Raw genomic sequence first — 20980 nt, forward strand, 5'->3', positions numbered from 1 at the left:
GGGATGATACTGAAATCAAACACAAATACTTACATCCCACTCCACACTCCCTGTCTCTTCCTCTTCAGCCTTTAGATATATTCCAAGGCAGAAAAAAAAAAATTCTGTTTGATTTCACCTTTGCTTCAACAATGTGTGAAGTGGAGATGCTAAAGACATAGCACAGATTTTTGCATTAAAGGAGCACTCCCAAGGGCCACTGTCAGGACAAGTTAATTCAATGTTAATCTGAACACATTAATGGAATTTCCCATGTTTATAAATTATACTATCTATAAGGTTCATGGCAATGTAGTGAATTACAAACATGAGACACTTCTTCATAAACAGAAAGAGCAGAATAAAATTCCGTAATTTTCCTTTGTAGTTCTCCAAAATCTGCACAACTACTCGGAACTGAACTCACACAAACAGGCATGGGGAAGGAACCCTCTGTTCATTCATAAAGCAGTGAACCTTTGCTTAAAGTAACTCACAAACTTTGAAGTTTCAATGCAAAATAGCTCTCCCTCTAATAAAGCTAACTGCTGGCAGAACAATAATCTAGGTCTGGTGCTCATTAGGTCTCTATGAACAGTTTCAAAACAATCCACAAGCAACTCTTCTGAACTAGAGACTCAAAAGCTTCAGGGATGAGCTATGATGCGCTATGCAGCAAGGCAAGGGTTAGAGAAAAAAATCTATTTCTCACTGTATCAATAGAGAAAGTCAGAGTATAAGTCAGAAGCTCTTAAGCTTTTGTTTCAACAGACACGTGAGAGACTTTTCTTCAGAAGTCTGCTTTGCTAAAAATGCAAAAGAAAATTTTGATGCTGAAAAGTCACAACCTCTTGACACAAATGTAGGCCTGCATCATGCTTCACCATCTTTTTTTTTTTTTCTTTTAATCTGGCAGAAGACAACTGAAAAAAGGTATTGTGTGTTCATAAATTTAAGCTTACACCAAACGAATTTCCATGACTTGGCCTTCCCCTGCATTAATTAGGCTTGGGGAAGGAAAGAAAAAGTGATTTGTAGGAACAATAAAAAAATCTGAGGAACTATCATTCTCCATATAGAACAACCTCTTGTAGCTTTGCCAGAGTAGGAGGAAAATTCAATCCCCCCAGACCTCTGCAATATGAGCCTAGAAGAGAATGATGAAGTGTTCCGACAGAAATTAAACAGTAAACTTTTAATTCCACTTACAGAAGGAATGTTAATTCTGCAGTCTGACTGAACATCAGCAGACACATCACACACATAAGGTGTTGCCGCCTTAGGTTCTTACAAGTAATTGTAATGACTAGGCCTCATTTCACCAATAAATGACATCTCTTTTCCAAATTTTCCAAAGCTCTGGTATGGCTTAGCATTTAAATGTCCCCATGCCTGGTTAGAGTCTTCCTAAGAGTTGTGCTTGTGCTCCTCCCTGAGGTTCACCTGCCATGGTTTCAATGGAACTCCTGCACAGAATCCTTAGTGAAGCTCGGTGCAGGTGTTCCTGCTCAGGACCCACAGAAGGCTGTACAGGTGTGGAGGAGCCCTAATGGCACACAGTCACACCGAGTGAGCGTGCGCTGCCCCAGGGCAGAGTTCTTCTCTTCCAGAGAAGAGCTGGAGTAGAGGAATGGACTGAAGGCAATGGACCAAGGAATAACCCAAACAACAACAGCTGCAGCTGGGCTGTTACGCCTTTAAAACCCCTCCCCTGGCACTTCATGGCTATCAGAGCTCAGCAGATACTCAGTTGTTCAGTCTTGGGCTCCCTGCGTCCTCATTAGCCATGCAAGCTGGTAATCTTTGCCAGGTAGCTCATTAAAAGCCAGCCCATAATCTCACAGCAGACATTCACCTGACCCACATCTCTCAACACAATCCCAGTATTTTCAGAATTACAATAATTTGGTATTCAAAAAATGGAGTTATGACCATGGGGCAACTATTGCTGCCATGAGTACAAATATGAAAGGGAGACTGGGTCTGTAGTGCTTCTAAGCACCCAAATTCTTCTGACACAAAGTGTTTGAAGTAATATTCAATAGAAAACAAAGACACTGGGCAAGCTAAGAAATAAAGGATAAAGTTTAATCTCCCTTGACTAACTTAATCATACAGTCTATAAATCAAGTTTTAAATCCCCATATATATTGTGTATTAGAAAGGACTTGGATTTCTTTTGGAATTTAATGCTGCAATATAAAAATATTCTCTGCAGATGAAATCTCTTTATTGGTTCCAACCATGAAGCCACTAATCATGTAGAATTTCTACTGGGTGATTATTTTACTAAAAGAGATTTTGAAAAGGGTAAAACCCAAAAATGTTGAAATTGAGTAGTTCAAAGGGAAATAAGAGAAGGAACAGCAAAAAAAAAAAGAAAGTTTCTTTTACAGAATCAAAGATGTAAGAACACATTCTATCTGACTAGATCAAGGGATGCTTAAGGAACAAAGAAAGGTTTTTCTCAATCCAAAAGAGAATTTTGCTCAGAATAAAATAAGATTATGGAATCAAAGAATGCTGCACAGAAATATCTGTGACAATTGAAACCAGGTTCTCAACCATTTTTTCTTAGGTTTTGTTATGTAGCAGTTGAACAACTATTTAAATTAGTAACAACTTCTCCTCTTGGCACGAAAGGGAAGAATTGTGTCTTCATGAGATTTGGGAATTTGCCTATGGATACTTTATGAATTTGGACTGATTCTGGTCATTCTTTATGCACAACTAAGTCACAGAATAAAATTAATTTTGAATTAAAATTTGTAAGAAAAGAAGAATAGTATTGTATCAGACCAATGACTACACCTTCCTAACAACTTTATAAAGCAGTGTTTATTCCAGTAAAATACAGCTGAGCAACAGATTACATGCAAAGGATTTTAATCAACTCCCAAAGCTAGTAACTTCCAAAGAGTACATGACATTTCCAGCACAGTCCTGTCTTGGCCTTTATAGGGACAAAGGAAGAATGGAGTGAAGCAGAGAGTCAGCTGCATTAGTTAGAGGAGAATTCATTTTACTGAGTATCGGCCAGTGCCATGAAATGCATTCACCACAAGGTGCCCCATCAGCACCCACAGTTCAGAGAGCTCAGGTATTTTAAGAAGCCTAGAACAAATAATGTGTTGATATTCCAAACACTGTGTGTCCTTCAAGGGAGTGTTTGCAAGGAAACTGCTTGGTGGTTTGGTCATCAGCTAGGAGACAAAAATAATCTAAAGCTTCAAGATCTAAAAAGGTCCCATTAATTGGGTTCAGATTAATAAAAACTGTTCAAATAGACCATCTCTTTCATGTTTTAATGCATCTTCTTTGAAAGTTTTGCATGCAAGTTCCTTGGTTCTGTCCATAACTGGAAACAGAAGTCTAATCAAAACACAGTGAGAAAGGTTGAAATTAAAGATTTTGGGGTCTGACAAGAAGCAGGAAATACTGAAAATCTTGCAGAGTCAGTTCTCCAGAGGCTTCCATGCCAAGGGGGTTTGCAAGGTAATATAAGCAACCAGACTGCTGGGTGTTTTACAAGTTAAACTGAACAACCAGCCTTTCTGAGTTTCCTCTCACTATTTTGCATATTGCTCTTTATCCTTTCCCTGCCTTCCAAAGCAATCTTTCCCCATTTAATGAGAAGGAAAAAAACATTCCTTTAATACAGAACTTCTGAAACCAACACCTCAGTGGGACTCATTGCTGCTGGCTGCTGTTCAGATGATGTATTTGCAGGGCAGATCATCAAAGCAACAGCAGGTTTCAGCTCTGCTCTGTTGTACCAAGAGTTGTTTTTATAAGAACAATGCTTACAAACACATGGTAAAAGAATTCACCACCACCTCTGTCACATGATGACACAACTAAGAAATGAAAACATGATTTCTATGGGTTCCAAAACTGGTCATGGCCACGGCCACCAATGAGCCAGGTAAGAGCCAAAAAGCACAGCCAGCATAGGCAGCTGGAAAGAAACATCCATACTCTTCTTTAAGATGCAGAGGATAAAGGAAGGCCAAGAAGCCATTTACCTGGAAAAACAGCAACATGGAGAATTTTCCTGGAGATTCAGACTAGGTGCAAAGGCATGAGCCTCCCAGGCAAGGCACCTCTTGCTCAGCACCCCAGCTCAGGGCTATCACTCAGACCTCCTACCCTCAGCAAACAAAGAGAAACTTATCTCAAAGTTCCTGACTGAAAACACTAACAGCAAGGGACCTGCAGAGAACTGTTTTGTAAGACAGGGCTGGAAAGCTGGGACACACAAATTAACCCAGCCATCAAGACTTAACCTGAGGCCAGAGGAAAGAGTATTTCCATCACCCAGAAGAGTAGCAAAGTCTGTCTTTCTGTAATTTTTTTAATTGGCCATTTAATATATAAAAATAAACAAACTAGCTTTTGAGAAAGTATTTCTTTTGTATGTTTTCAAAATTTGCCTGGAAGCCTACAGACCACTATACAGAGTATTAGATACCAGCTGGCTATTTAATGAAGCCAGAAGGGAAAAGGTCACCTTGGAATTTACTATCATAAGATAACCCTGCCAGAAACTCTAAATTGTAATTACTTAAGCAACAGCAGTAGTTGAAAAAATATATGGTCAGCAAAGAATAATGTCCTGGATATATTCTGTTCCAATACAGGCCATTACACTAGGTAAGATGCTTGTGCAACTTGAATTCAGTGGAGTTGAATTCATTAGGGCTGAATTTCATCCAAAATCTTAACAGCTTCGAGGGTTTTAGTAAGTGGCCATCCCAGCCAAGTAATACATGTTGGCTATAGTAAGATGAACATTTATTTAGTGAAAGAAACACTCTCTGCAGAAAATCAATTTGAAACCATTTTAAGGACAATAGCTGAAAGGATATAGAAGTGTAAGTGTGTGTACAGAGAGAACTGGACATCCTAATAATGAACTACAGCTAAGAAATATTAGAAAGGGAGTGATTACACATCTCTGTTTGTCTTGATATACTGTCTCCTATTGGTTTATAACCCTTCTGCATTAGCAGCAAACTTGTGTTGGTCTTAATTCTCCCTCTTAGCTTATCTATACGTACATTATCCTCAGACACAGGAATATAGCCACAAAGAGCAAGATCCAAACTCAGGCTGATCCAAAACTTCTTGCCAGAATATGATTCTAAGATTGCTGCCATCTACAGGCATAAACCAGAGACTCCTCATTCCTCTCCACCATTGCCTTGAACCCTTCACACAGAATATGGGAGCCACACTATCTGTGGTAAAGGTAATTAACACCACTTAATGTCAGCGCCCCACACATACTGAAACTGCTGTTTGCAGAAGAAGACCATGAAATCATTAAAAATCACCATATAAACCCATTTAGCCATAACCAACCAACCACAATACCACACTTTTCAGCTCAAGGAAATGCAACCTATTCAATTTCTCAGGCCAGCATACCCAGTCAAACATAAATCCTGAAGTGAATCTGTCAGCAATTAGTGTAATATTAAATCACAGGCACTGAACTGGGTAGCTGCTAAAAAATGCATGTTTTCTGATCAGACACTGCGCTTCTGTGCATAAAGTAACAGCCATGGAAAAGCACTTTTCTGGATAGGTCAGCATTAGACACTTCAGTTTCAGGGCTGTTTTTAAATCCCCGGTGAGAAAGAGGAGTCTCTCAGGAGACCTGTGTTGCTTTTGAATTAAGGCATGGCCACACAGAGAGCAATTAATTAAAATCATTATTGATTCAAAGACTCAATATGTCTGCAACTATCAATGCTAGCTAACTAAACTGAATTAAGTGGAAAAAGGCAGAATCTTCTCTGCTCAGGTCTCTTCTAGAACGGACATTGAATTGAAACTTTTAAGGTGCCCCAAAGTTTCTAAAACAGCTATTAATGGCCAGTCTGGCAGAGTCAGAAAATATTTGACCAAATATAGAATCTGAAGCAATGAAGGACAAGACAGAGTGGAGACAAAGAGGCAAGCTAGAAGCCAATAATCAGGAGTTATCAACCTAAATTGCCAGTTCCATGTTTTTATCAGAATGCTTGACTTGCAAACATTTTCCAAAAACCCCCCAAGTTCTTCCTCTTCCTGAGTAGTATTTCCTGACTCTCCAGTTCAGTATTCAGGAAATAGGGACACAACAGTTCCACCAGGATACCTAATCATAAAAAGCATTTCTTAGGAACATTATTCAAAATGTTATTCTGCTTAAGTTTCCACACTGATTGTAATTGCATCTTCAGACACTAATAATTCACTATGAAGTTTCCTTATGGTTAAAACTTGCTGTGTCTAACTTCAGTTTATATAAGAAATGATTCCTTAAATCTTTTCTCCACATTTTGGAGCACATTGTTGGCTGTACTAAGAAATATCTTTGTTGTTTAACTCCAGCAGAGAACAGTCAAGAGTACAAAGGACAAAAGGTAAAAAAAATAGTTATTCTTATCCAGATATTGTAATTACATTTGTTTTAAGTAATGCATTCAGGAAGCCACAGATGCAAGACAGACACTCCAACTCTAATGCACTGACACATACAGGGATGCACTCAGTGATTAATACAATGTTCAAGTCCTTGGGAAGGTCTCAAATCCATCACAATAAACATACATAACAGCACAGCTGTGGGTTACAGCACTCCAGAGACTCAAATGACAAACTGCAGGCTTTGGTTTTGAACAGAAATGTGAGAATTATCAATGGAGCACTGACAGTTCTCGTGCAGTGGGAGAGCCACTGAACCCAAGGCACACTGAAGCACTGGAACATAAGTTTATTATAAGCAGATCCCTTGTATAAAGTTCATTCCAAGCCCTATAAATGCCAACGTGCATCCTCTCCTCCATATTACTACATTCATTGCATCTTTTCTTGCACAGAAACATTTAATCTTGTGTCAAGAATAAAACTAAAAGAATCATTAACAGCAATTTAAAAAGTGTATTTTGAAGTATATTAGTTGACTTCATAAGCACCACGTGAAGGAAATCAGTGAGTATATATATTATAATACTCTTCACATGATCACAGCAGTGCCTCTAGCAATGTTTATCTTCTAAATTCCTGCCAGTGCTCTAATCTAACGCCTTTATTTGCTGTAATTTCCAATCTCTAAAGCGATTTCGAAATGTTGTTTTAAGTTCAAGAGTTGCTAACAATCTTTCATCATGAGATGTATTGTTTGAATGTTTTCTGCTACAGGGAATACTGAATAAAAATGGTTTTCAGAGCCCCATTTCCTTTTCACAGCCCCATTAGTATCAAGCCCTGTTGTTTTCCTACAACAAATTCCTTAAAATCGTATTCCTGTTCAGGCACACCAATATTCACCATAGTGCTATTAACATCCCTTGGACCTTTGTTTAAAAAAATATTAATCTGCAACTTTTATTTTAATCATAAATTGTGTACACTGGCATGTGCTAATAGAAGATGCTAGAAATAGCAGAGTATCACTTTACAGAAAGCAGGGAAAATAAATTAGATCCAAAGATGTCTCTATCTCATTTAGTGGCTGAAATGACTTAACTCCATGAAAAAACAAAACTGAAATACATCATATATTGCCTGAAGGAACTGTAAAGAGCTTTAAAATTAGCAGTTAAATAAATTCACTATGAAACAAACACCTTTGTAGAAAATAGCATTCAGGTAAGAAAGAAAATGTTAGGAGACTTGCTCACACAGGGCATTATCCACCTTGCCTTGGCCAGAGCCTCAGGACCCCGCAGGCCTGTGGTGCCAGGCAGTGTGTCTGGTACCTTTTCCTGCACTCAACCCCAAACCCACAGGACTCCACACTCAGAGAACTGGCCCAGAAAACAAACTATTCCTTGAGTTACAGACACTACCAGATTATCTCAGTTAAAAGTTCATTATGCAGTGTATTTCAAAACTAACACATTTTCCAGCACTGTGTCATTCAATTCTGTATTAAGCTAAATTTTAATTTGAACTGCTGACACCTCCTTCCCAACAGACTGCCTTGCGTTTGAGGCTGTGGATATGGATAGCAACCAGCTTCTTTCAATTAGGTTCTCAAGACACAATATGCAAAAAAAGCACATTCCAAATAATCACTTCAGATCTGTGTTATCTGGCTTTAAATTCTGCCATTATCTCAAATCCCAATCCCAAAGATGCAGAAGTATTTCTACTCCAACCCACACGTTTTGCAGCACAAGTGCTGTAACATTCTGGTCCCACTGAAGGTATCATGGTCCTACTTAATTCAGTGGCAAGTTTCCCATGTCAGTGTATGAGCACTGTCCAGATGATGATTACCAGTGGGATAAAAAGTATGTCTTTGTCTCTAGCATGTGACAGAAGTGCTTTGCCAATGGAAAGGTCTGTCCAAGGTCAGCAGTTCTGTTACCAAAAGGTTCTGTTACACGTGAGCCAGTAAGAAAATACTGCTGAAAACTACTTTGAGAAGTCATTCTGACATAGTTCAGGGCTGTACAGCCTATAGCCTTCTCTACACTTTACAGAGTTGGTAATACATAGCTTTTTTCTCTTAACTGTAAAAAAATACGAGAGTAAATATACAGCCTGATGAATACATCATTAATAGTTATGAATAGCTGTTATATACCACTCCAAAACTGGACTGCTTTCTTTCCCAAGAAACACACACCAGAAAACCAGCATGAGATGTTTCCTGGGGAATTTCAGATACACCTCATGGCTCTATTAGAGTTAGTCTGTTTTGGCTCACTAAGACACACTGGTTAATGTTGCAGCCCATTCTCAACTTGACTGGTAAAATATTTTCCTTTATCACATCGACACTCTTCCTACAGTAAAGATTTACAAGAAATGGAAAGCCTAAAAGGAATTGGAATACTTGGGCAGGGGGAGAAGAAAATACTCTATTTGTGCTGTATGAAATTCAATTCATTCCAAACTGGGATTTCATGAAAAGTTAATTATAAAGTTCCCTGAACAACCAATTAGCCCATCTCCTTTAATCTGCATATTCTGACTACCCAGAAAACATTCCAGAAACACTTTAAAGCTTTATATACCACTGCCATGCTTTCTCATTTTAACAGAAGTTTATTGTTTTCCAGTGGCAAGAACTAAAAAATTTTATTCTGGAATCACTCCAGCTTGTGTGCAAAAGCCAAAAATGCAGTCCTCAAGATGAGAAAACTCAGTAAGCTCAATCATATTCAGCAGAAACAACAGAACTGTGCTTCTTATGAGAGCTTTACAAAAATGAGCAGTAGACTCATACAAAATAGTTCACAAAGGCAGTATGGAGAAGCTTTCAAACATTTGGATGACTTCTAGCCAAGGTTGAAACTCATATTCTTGCCTGCTTTTTCCAGCACCTCCTGATTTTAAAGAAATACCTCCTTGTGAACACTCCTGATCACTCACTTGCTTAGTACTTTAGAGGAAAGTGTGGAGCTTGGTAAACCTGCTTAATGAAACCACATGGAACTCAAGACAATCTCCCAAACAGAAAAACAGAGTAACTGATACCTAGGAACACCTGCCATCATCTCCTAAAAAGAAAATCTTAATGACCTTGAGCTGACTTCCAATTATGCATTGAAAAAAGTAAAATGTACAAAGTGAAAGGAAAACCAAAAGCAACCAACTTATGCTCCTTGGAAAAAAAAAGGAAATGGTGCTTACAAGCAGCTCTTATGGCTACAACTAGATTTTGACAGAACAGGGTATTGAAAATTCAGTTTTGCAAAGCACTCAACTACATCCTTAAAGAATGGCTGCCGGGTTAATTTTATTGTTGCTGCTGCAGCATAAAGATAATTTTAAGTTTTTAAATTGTCATTTTAAAGTTTGAAACGTCTGCTTATAAATGCCTGCTCTGAGTTTTCAAGTTTCCCAGATTCACCAGTGTTATGTCCACTATAAAAATGTTTAAATTCTGTATGCTATTTTATCAGTGAGAAATCTGTGACCACCAATAAACCAAAAAACCAACTTCATAATTACCATTTCACTTGTCCAATAAACTGTTTGATAAGCCTTTCTCTTAGTTTCAGCTTTCTGATCTGCTTAAACATGTTCATTTTTGTCCTGGTGTAACTCACCTGCCTCAATAAACCAAGTTTATTGTGTAACAATGTAAGCAGAGTGGCTGGAATCCTTCTAGGCTGGAATTACATCCTCAAGAATTCCTAACATGGGAGGGAGCTGGCAAATTTAGCAGACTAAATCCATACCAGCACTTTTAAATAAAACATATGAAATGGATAAAAACAAAAAAAGAAAGAAAGAAAAGAGGATAGCATAAACCAAGAGCTCAGAGTTAAGGAGTAGCATGGGAAAGAAAAACTCTATCACTTTCCCATACATGCCAACAGCCTGGTTATTTTTGAACAAAAATGTTACTCTCTTTCTGTCCTGCCCATTACAAAAATGTTCAAGTGGCTCAGGACATTTTAATATAGTGAAGGGAGTTTTTCTGTCAGCTGTTTTCAGATGCTGGCACATAAATCTGACAGAAAAATTACATTCAACTCCGTGATTTTATACATCAGTAATGTGACTACTTCCACTGTACTGCCAAGTCAGCTATGTTCTCACCCATTTTCTACCAAATGTACAAGTATCCATGGAAATTCTTTAGAAAGAATTATTGCTTTAGTTCATCATCAATTAAGTTAGTGTTGATGGATGCTATACAAACTGTTCTCATGAAAAAACAAATGCTGGTGTATATTGGTATATAATGAATTAAAACCTCATTTGGATGAAACCAAGACAAATAAGAACTGAGAAGACCACCCAGACATTAGGTTCAGAACATTTGGCTTTCTTGGACTGAGGGTAGCTTATTCTATTTCTCCAATTTTGAAGTAAATTTTTGGTAAAATTATAGAACTCACTTTCCAGTACAGACTGTTCCCCATAATAAACTCCCATCTACAGGCAACGTTTCTGTGGAGCTCATTCCAGCTTCAGCAGGAATTAAGGGGAAGAAAAGAGAGCAAAAGCAATTCCATAATAAGCACCTTCCTTTTTTGTACCTGAGCAGCACTGAGATGCTTTACCCACCAGAAGGGAGATAAAGCAGCTGTCCAACAAGAGGACTGGCATTTGGAACCTCTAGTACAGCTAGACAGTTTCTAGCAATAACCACACCAAGCTAGCACAGAAGTTCTCAGGTGGCTCCAATGTAACCATCTGCAATGGTTATTTCTAAGGCCGATCTAAGGATGGTAAAGAGAAAACTGAAGGGTGAGGGGGAGGTTTTACAAATCATAAGTAACTCTTCTCTATCCAGTCCACTCATCAGAAATGCCTACAAAACATGCCCAAATGTAGCCAAACCAAGGGCTCTGTAACCTGGAAGCACAACAGGTTACAGTGGGGAATGCCACAGCTCATAAATGCACACAAGACTGATATAGATATGGTATAAATTCCACACGATCTCTAATTTGCAACCCACTATACATATCTAGAAGTATAATTAAGAGACTATGCTATTATAAATATTCCAGGATCCTCCATGGTTTTGAATTAGGGACCTGCTTCTGAATAAACAACTGTACAAAGAACTTGGATTCTGTGAGTACCTCCTCAATATCAAATGATCTCACTTTAAAAGAACTGAAATTTTTGGCAATCAGAAGATGCTCTTTTCTCCTCAAGCAGCCTTTTATATACACAAGCATCTGCTTGGCTGGATTCTTGACTGATCAGAGAAGGTTAATGATGTGGGAAAGGGAAACATCACAGCGGAACCAATTAAAAGGAGAAACTAAAGCCAAGTCAGACAGACAGGGAAATAGATTGTAACAGGTCTACAATGTTTGTCATGCAAGATCAATCTAGAATTAAAAACAGCCAGTTAGTTCTGATCAAAACACCTGTTTAACGATTTGTTTTCTTTTCTCTCTTCCTGACATTGATTTCACAATGCTCAGAAGGCCTTTCCTGGCATAACCTCCACCCAGTTGCACCAGCACACAAAGCATTCTTCATTCACTGAGATGCAACTTACCCAAATAGTTGTTGCTCTTTGACATCTCAGTAATGTTGATTTTAGTAGCTCCTTCAGGAATTTCCACTATCTTGTGGTAGCCAAGATTTGTTAGCGTGTGTTTGAAAACTCCAGACACAACTTTGCAAGCAGTGTTGTCCCCTCCACATATTCCACACTTGTCAATCACCTTGTCAGAACCCAGATAGTCGTCACAGCCAATGCTCTGCAAAATAAAGTAAGATTTCTTTTTCTAAGATCTTACAACTGCAGACTTCGGACACAATAACTGAGAATAACATGAGTTTCAGAGGAGAATCAATTCTGAAATGATTTTGTGAAGTAGCATCTTAGCAATGTCTTCTCTATGGAAAAAAAGCAATAAAACCCAAAGGGTTCTCAGACTCGGTGTTTTCAAGGTAGCCAACAGGTTTTTACATCCTGCCAGGCAAAATCCAAGAACACACCATGAGCAGTAGTGCATTGATCATACCGACTGATCATACTGACTCCTCAGCTGAAAGAAAAGCTGGACAACGAAGTTCCCACAGCTGCTGCTCAGGAAAGAGGTGGAGAGCTATGATTTTGTTATAATTCAAAATAGGCTTTCTACAGAAGCAGAACTACTTCCTCTATAGTCTTGTCTTAGCCTCCTCTACAAGTGAGCACTCAGCCTATTCTCACCAAAAGAGGTATGTGGGAAATCTTTATACTGCATCTAGACAGTTAGAGATGAAACCCACCTGTTCATTGAGTAGAAAACCTTCAACCCACTGAGTAACACACACCTGGACAGGATAGTTTAAAACAAAATAATTTCCTAGAATCATAGAATGGTTTGGGTTGGAAGGGGACCTTGAAAATGATCCAGTTCCAGCCCCTTTGCCTTGGACAGGGACACCTTCCTCTAAACCAGATTGTTCCAAGCCCCATCCAGCTGATCTTGATTTGTACAATCCATAAAACAGCTTTAAAGATGAGATGCTAAAGGAATCCTGGATGACCAGGGATATAACTGTGGTTTTTGCAAAAACAACACTGCTGGCCATTTGTCCTAACAGTTTAAAAAGCAACTTATCTGAGATAAATCAGCTTCTGTTTTGTGACAACATAGAAAGCACTTCAGCAGCAAGCCAAGGAAGAGATTTGATGTCCTGGAATTTTGATATTGTTTATGGCCTAAGTATAGCCTGGAGAAAAGTAGGAATTCGTGACTGGCTGACAGCTAAGCAGCATAGAGACAAATCACACGGGATTTACTTCTGCAGTACAAGCTTGAATTTGACTTGGCTAGTGAGGAAGCTCCAGATCCTTAGGAGACAACTTTAAGATAAGCAGCAGATATTTAATAGATCTCTTCACAATACCTTTAAGTTATTAATAAGCAGAAAATCAGCTGCATGTAATTAGAAACTCTGTATTCCTCAGAATAAAATTTGGTTTTATTTGTGAAAAGGGTAGAAATGCCCAACTCAGGGCTTGCTGTTACAGGCATCACTGTACCTGTGCTTTGGAGACAAGACATTCCCCAAACCCTTTACAAACATGGCACACCTGATCTACCCAGGGCCAGAATGTCCAACAATGAAATCCCTGCAACCCATGCACCCCCAAGAATCACACAGGCTACTTCCTGACATCACATGAACCACTTCATCCAGCCACTCTCACACAAGGACATTGGGGTCAAGGAGCTTGTCAGAATACCAGACATCTGGGGTTTCACTCCCATGGTATTCCATTGATGGCTTACTCAGGAGAAAGATCTGAGTGATCAACAAATGTATTCCAGCAAGAACTACAAGTATCATTAAATAGTAGGACTTCACAGTAACGCAAGTATTGGCTTTATTTACAGCCATTGAAGCCAGCAGTAGTATGTTCTTCCACCTCAGCACATCAACAGCAATATTGGAAAATCAATCAAAATCTCCCAAACTTCAAAGAAAACATAACTAATTTCTGTCACAGATTTTGGAACTAAATTTTATTATTCTACTTCACCATTGTGTCCTATAATGAGATACAAGAATAATGATGTCCACAAGGTGGCACTTACAATCCTTATGAAATCAAAATGTAGGTCTTTGCAAAACAATAAAAAAATAGAATTTCTTACACCTAAACACAAAGTTGATATTGCACTTCTTTTCAAATTACCTTTTACCACATGAGTAACAACTCCTGCTGCTTTGTTACCAGTAATACATACTTTAAAATTTTTCAGTCAACCCAAGGATTTATTTTGCTTTGGAATGAAATAAAATGCTCTACTAAACTGAAATTTAAAAAAAATCTCAAACTGTTTCTTCTTGTATCATATGTTCTCCTTGTCTGGTGACCAGGTGGCTTCATTTATCAATCATAAATAAATATTTTAATCCAAATCCTCATGTCTTTTCTCCAAAGAAATCCTCACTGACTTCAAAGTTGACATCAACTGGAAATTTGCCAAGTCATAGAAGTCGGCCTCTTTATGGATTTGACAGGGCAGAATTTTATCAATTCCATGGTCTTCACAATGCAAAATTTACTAACAAATTTAAAAGACTTTTGGATTTAAGTGTGTCAAACAGAAGTATGTATGTTATTTTTCAATCACATGAATTTTTGTGTAAAATTAAATCACTTCCACTGAATCTGGGAAAATGAGAAAGATCAAGTTAGGAAGCACCTGAGAAAATTTTATGTACACAAATCTTTGGGACCAGATGAGGTCATGGTGATTGGAGGTGATGCCTAAAAAGTGACTGCCACATCCATCTTCATTTAGGGCAAGAGGACCTGAGGCTCAGTTGCAGGTTGGTCACCCTAACAACCCTCAGAAAGACTGCAGAGCCAATCCTCATGGAAGTCATTTCCAAATGTAGGAAGGACAAAAAAAAAACAAAACAAAACAAAACAAAGATCAACCATCGTGGACATACCAAGGTCAAGCTGTGTCTGAACTTGTGATTCACTGACAAGTTCAGCACATGAGTGGAGAGGAATGGATGTTCTGTGCCTTGACTTTAACGAGGCCTTCAGAGTCTCCCTCAGTATCTAACAGCCACACTGGAGAAATTCAGACTGGGAAAGCTGACAATAAGGTACTGACAGTAAGGTATCACAGACACACTGCTCATGTAATCCTTTCCCTCCAGGCAGGAGGTACAGCAGATTAGGAACACGGAAGCACATACTGCTTTGGCATCTGAAAGCTCTGGCTCCTCATCTTTCAGAAATACAGTTTGCATTAGTGGACTTAGATTCCTTTCCCAGACAGTCAGTTTCTGATATTCTCACTCCAACTTTTATTTCTTGCCTTTGGTAAGTCTTTCTCCTCTCCACTAGGAAGGACACTAGTTTTTCTGAGTTTTTTCCTCGGAAGTCTAAGCAATTCTGCCTAGAGATTGGCTGGATGGCTCTCCCTTCAATGTGTGAAGAAGTGAGCATAATGCTACTACTTTTCTCTGGCCAGTGTTAAAATCTTTGACCTTCACATATCATCTTAACTCCTACAATTAGATAAACATAATTCCTTTCATTTCTCTGTCTGTGAAGGGTAGTAAATGAAACACCAATGAAGATGTTATGACTGCTAGAGAGTAACAGCCAGCATGTGCCATTTTAATAGCACAGCAGGGAAATGCCAGCACAGCCCGTGTCTGAAGCATTTTACTGTAGGAGGCACTGCCTGTGCACAGACACCAGTGCAAGGTTTGGGGGTGCATGTTCTTCAGTGGAAACGAACTGAACAGGCTGTTCAGCAGTGAGGAGCCATGGCTGTACTAGAGCAAGAGGTAAACCTCATGCTTCAGAAAACCTCCCAAGGCAGAGCACAAGAAAGCCAGCAGAGCCTGCTCATCTCACTTCAATGTCTCACGCGTCTTCAAGGTCGCAGCCTAACCCTCATTTGGTTTACAAATCAAAGGAGCAATGCTGAGAATTTACATTCAACCACAGGATAACAAACAACATTCTAATGGCTCTCACTTGATTTGTGGTTAGCTATAACCATAATTTTTACCCAAACATTTGATCCTGCTTTGGCTTTCAAATATTTCCTGCTGTCCACAGACCTAACGCTCACAAATCTTTGATGCTATTTACAGCCCCTCACGATTAGATTGTGGTCACATCCAGATGTGGTCCACTTAATTAATCACAGATTTTCTTACCTGCACAATAGCTGGTTTCATTACCTATCTGTGCTTTAAGCTGAACTTCATTTGGTCAGATAAATTTCAGACAGTAAGAAGAAGCAAGCTACTCATTTTTGACAACCTTAAGAATTCAAATTACATTTATAGTATGTGGATATGTACCAGTTTAGTGAAAAAAGCTACTCACATGAAGACATATGAAGTCTCTTTCACTAAGATATTCAATAGTTTCTTACTGGTTAGAAAATTACTTGAGAGAAAAAAGGTTTTATACTTGTTACAATGGAAAAGTAAAGCCATCCAGGAAAAGTAACCATGTGAAAAGATGGTCTTAGAGATATCAACTAATAACAGCTAATAAAAAAGGATTAAAAAATCTAAAGTATGCATCTCACACTGATACCTCAGACAGGAAAACAACTTCTCTCCTGTTGTTTTAAGGAAAGATACTATAAATGGAACTTGTAGCTCTCCCATACACAAACCCAATGTAAGGTTTATGAAATCTGCCTAAACCCCCAGCAATAAAGACCTGAAATACAAACAGACCCTTGCTGCCTGTGACCTACTGAAGTCAAGAGAGCTATTCAGCTTTGAGACTCACTCTACAAAGAGCTTATTAAAGGAGTTTACTCAAGTGTTTTGAAGTGGCTGTGTTAGCAGCATTTAAGAGTGAAGAAGATGAAGACTAATCATAATATGTACATTACTTTGGCAAACATACCTCCAAAAGGTGAGTGCAGGGCTTGTGGGCGTGTCCCCATTTGATCCCATGCAGTTCAAGCTCTCATTTCTGTCTTGGTTAGGAGCAATCTGTCTTACCCACTCCCAGGAGGCTCTGGCACTGAATCCAGCCACAGGCACATGTCCCCACACAGAAGGAGAGTAGTTTCACCATGGCTGGACCCTGGGCTAGGCTGCTCCCATATATACCTGCTGCTAGGCCACTCACAAGCACATCCAGGGTCCCAACGCTTCAGTTCTGAGGCTTTGTACTTTCAAGCTGATCAGATTGCTCACGTTCACTAAGAATGAAAATACTGTGATAAAAAACAACAGAAGTACCTCAAATTGAAAAGTTGACTATTTTTTTTTGTTATCTGAACATTAAATTTGCAACTAGAAGCTCCATACCCTGAAAGTTCTAATGCTCAAGAGGTACAACAGATCCAAATAATATATGCACCTCTAAAATGCAGTTTTTTCACTTCAGGAAATTTAAAACCACAAGGACATTAAAGCTGCTCCAGTAAAAAAGCAGACTAAATATAATCTGAAATAAATATTCCTAAATCACATATTAACAAAGCACTCATGTCTGCTTGAATATACTGATCTGCTGCAAATATGCCAGATTACTTGATAGCCCAGATTCAGCAAGAGTAAGCAAACACTATGGTTCCATTTAAACAACTCAACTGGAAAAGCAGAAAACCATTTCAATATCTAAAGCCAGATACCAACTCCACACAATACAGTTCTTTAAGAAGGGTATCTTCTTTCCTAAAATTCATATAAAAAGTGCATATTTATAATGTGGATCTTAAGACTAAAGCCTTCAAAACTGCAGACAGGGCTTGGATATGCAGATGTTCTGAATTCAGTAACAGTGCAGTTTGAAAATTCATGAAATCATTCTCCAAATCTAGCCTAAATTGACCTTGTTAGCAACGACAAGAAACAGTTAAACAAAATAATCAATTCACATTGTTGATGTTAACTCTATGCCTTTTTAAAACACCTCTTATCTAAGTGGCTAAAGCATGTCAGCACCACCCCAATCATATCTCAGTATTAGTGTTGGCAGGTAGCACTGTGCCATTTCAGGATTCAGTGAAAGGTCTCCACAATCCTCTTCAAAAGGGTGGTACTTCAGAGAACAAGTTAAAACCCCATATAACCCCACTAAAGTTAGAGCTGTTTCCTCAATGCCCCACACTGCCTCCCTGAAAACCCCAAAATTCTGCCTCTCCATTCTTTCCTGAGCTTTTACAATACCTGCCATTATTATTTTCTGGTTCATGAATGTAATAAAGAGCATAAACAAACAGTAATAACATTTGAAGCCAACCTGAGGAAGAGAGTGAAGAACACAAATTGTTTCAGTTATGAGTGGTGCTCAGAACAGCTCCTGAGCCACTTCCAGGCAAACATTCACCTCTCCCACACAGCAATGAGTCACTGCTCCCATGGCAACTATTTCATTGTTTCAAAGGAACTTCTATGGCATGGCAACCTTTTGATGCTGTTTTTGTCCTGCCCTTTAGGAACAGGAGATGGAAAAGATGCCAGTCCATTTTGCTACTTGAATGATGCAAAAATACAATCTGTTTCTTCTGAAAAATCAGAAGTGGCAGAGCAGCCACTCCACAGTGCAGGAGACACCTCCAATGGCACAGCCTGGAGTGGAAGCCTCCATTCAATACAGTTCCATTTTCTCCAGTTCTATTTCCTACTGTGTCCTAAACAGCTACACAGTATCATCCCAATTAACATCCATTTAAGCAGTATGGGTGATTCACCCAAATAAACACAATTTATGTATTTACACAAATACAAATGCTCTCTCTTCTCACTATATGCAGCTGTAACTGCATACTTGCAAATACTTGCAGGACTGAAATAATAAAGTTCTGCCTGTCCTATAGAAAATAAAGCCCTCAAAACATAAAGTTGGGGGCAGGGGAGAAGTGTTGTGCAAATGCCCCGAAAAACAAGTGGGATCTCAATGTTTTGGAGTTTTACATACTCCTGTTGACCAGAATTTAGGAAAGGAGGCAGTGCACCCTAGCCCTGTTACGTGGGTTAAATACAAAGTCCATTTAACACTCAGGCATCTGCATTTTTTGCTGTATGTCAGTGCTATAGGGGGAGGAAATGTGCAAATCCAAGAGGGAGAAGACCACAAGAGCAGAAGATGTGATGGCACATAAAGCTCCTTCCAAGTGTGTGACTGCATCACAACTGGCAGAAACATGAACACCCATTTCCTACAAACACAACACTTCTTTGTGGAAGACTCCACACAGCTGCAGATCACTTCTCTTCAGGATCTCATGTGGCCCTGAGCATTTATCAGACTTTTTAGATTTATCTCAAAAAGAGATGATCCTTTACTCTTCAGCTAGCAAGGACTGGATTTAACTAATGCCTGGTTCTGAACACAGAGTTGCTGGAACGTTTGTGCCCCAGTCCTATGCTGATTGTTCAGAAACATCCCTTCTGATTAAAAGAAAAAAATACATTTACTATCATGCAAAACAGTATTTCCAGGAGTTGCTCTGTTACCTGTTCAAGCTCCTCCTTGATAATCCTGTAACCAAGGTGTGCAGTAGATTCCCTTGGCTCACACTCTCCACTCTGGTTTACTGCTCTTGGGTTTAAAGGCATTTTGCCCAAACAAATCCTTGTCTATACAACACACTAAAACACTGTTCTAAATACATCTAAATACATCTGCAGTGGGAAGTTTTTTCTACTATATGATCTTCACCTGCTTGTGAGAAAATACTAGCAGAGATGAGTTTCCTTTTTACAATGGGAGTTTGTGGAAACAGACTTGGAAGGAGAGAACACCAGCACCCCATCCCTACTTGAGCTCGTGTGAAGAGGGGCAGAATAAAGTTCTGGAAAAATACTTAACTAAAATTATGCCTCTTTCTATAACAATGAGTATGATTCATATAAAGATAACAGTTACATAGAACAGTGTATTTTTAGACAAAAACAAACTCTCTTTTTCACTTGTTTTAATAGACTTCTTACATGGGGCAAACCAGTTTACATCATCTGTCATGCTCAAACACTAAAATAACAGAATTTATGTTTTGAGTAAGATTCTTGCAGCCAGAAACCAGGGAATTTGGTTCTTTATAATTTGTCTATTCTCTATTCTCCTCTTTGATCCAATTCCAATTCTCAGGATGCTGATTTTCCTGTAACTCAGAATTTTAGACCAAAATACCTTTTCTAGGCTTCTAAACGTATTCAGACAAGAGTGAAGCAGTTTCTCACACAAAACCAAAGCTTAAAAATGGTCTTCCTCCAGAAAATGCCACTGAATGTACCAAGTTCCTTCCTCAGTTACCTGTGTATAGCACTTCATGGGGCTTGCTATATAGCAGTTAGATTCAGCAGCTTGTATTACCAAAGCACCTTGAAACCTAAGGGTGTTTTAAAGCTGCTATTAAACTAAGCTGTATTAAACATCTCAAAGCAAACATGAAAAGGCAAGAAATACTAGAAATCACAGTGATTTGACCTGTCTATCACTAAAGATCTAAAATAAATTCCCTTTGTAAAATTTCAACATTTTTCTGTATTTCAGCAACTTCTTAGTACTTGCCAGATCAAGACATATGGTCAGGTATAAGCAATACTCTGTATTTAGTATCTTGACATATTTCAACGCTGCAGCCCTTTAAATATTTTTATTTCTGTTAATCAGAGAGAAGATGTGCAAACCATCAGTGACGAGGTCCCTGAGTAATGGAAAACTGAATGCATTTCTCTATTTTGATTGCTTACAAATAAGGAAAAAAATGGAGCCTAATGTCCTCCTCAGAAGATATGTTCAGCTTCACCATTGTGTCAAAAATAACTTCATCCTTAATTTACACTAGAAATTCCTGGCTCTTAGTGTTTTCTAGCTTATGTGAAGATACTCAGGTTAGCAAAAAAAACCCCAAGTATGAAGAGCTTCAGAAGAATCTCAAGGCAGTGAATGATCAGGCCCTTTGAATGATTAGATTCGATCACGAAAATCTCTCCCACCATATTACAAGAACACAGAAACATGAACATGAAGTCCTTGCAAGTCACATCAAAGGTCTGTTATCCAAAGGCATCAATAATGGGTGCATAAGAGTGATCCTAAAGCTAGGAAAAATGTACCTATTTTGTC

At 38.7% G+C, this 20980-nt stretch overlaps 1 protein-coding gene across 3 annotated transcripts in view; it reads right to left on the reverse strand.

Annotated features, from left to right (window-relative positions):
• Positions 1-20980, reverse strand: part of THSD4 (thrombospondin type 1 domain containing 4) — a 242419-nt gene that overhangs the window by 45061 nt on the left and 176378 nt on the right. For all 3 annotated transcript variants that reach the window (XM_041468994.1, XM_041468993.1, XM_041468996.1), the window contains one exon: positions 11954-12158. In XM_041468994.1, coding sequence (XP_041324928.1) covers positions 11954-12158 — 205 coding nt within the window. The remainder of the gene's footprint in view (positions 1-11953; positions 12159-20980) is intronic.

The sequence above is a fragment of the Pyrgilauda ruficollis genome, unplaced genomic scaffold (assembly GCF_017590135.1).
Source record: "Pyrgilauda ruficollis isolate IOZ18807 unplaced genomic scaffold, ASM1759013v1 scaffold23, whole genome shotgun sequence".
NCBI classification, from domain to species: domain Eukaryota; kingdom Metazoa; phylum Chordata; class Aves; order Passeriformes; family Passeridae; genus Pyrgilauda; species Pyrgilauda ruficollis.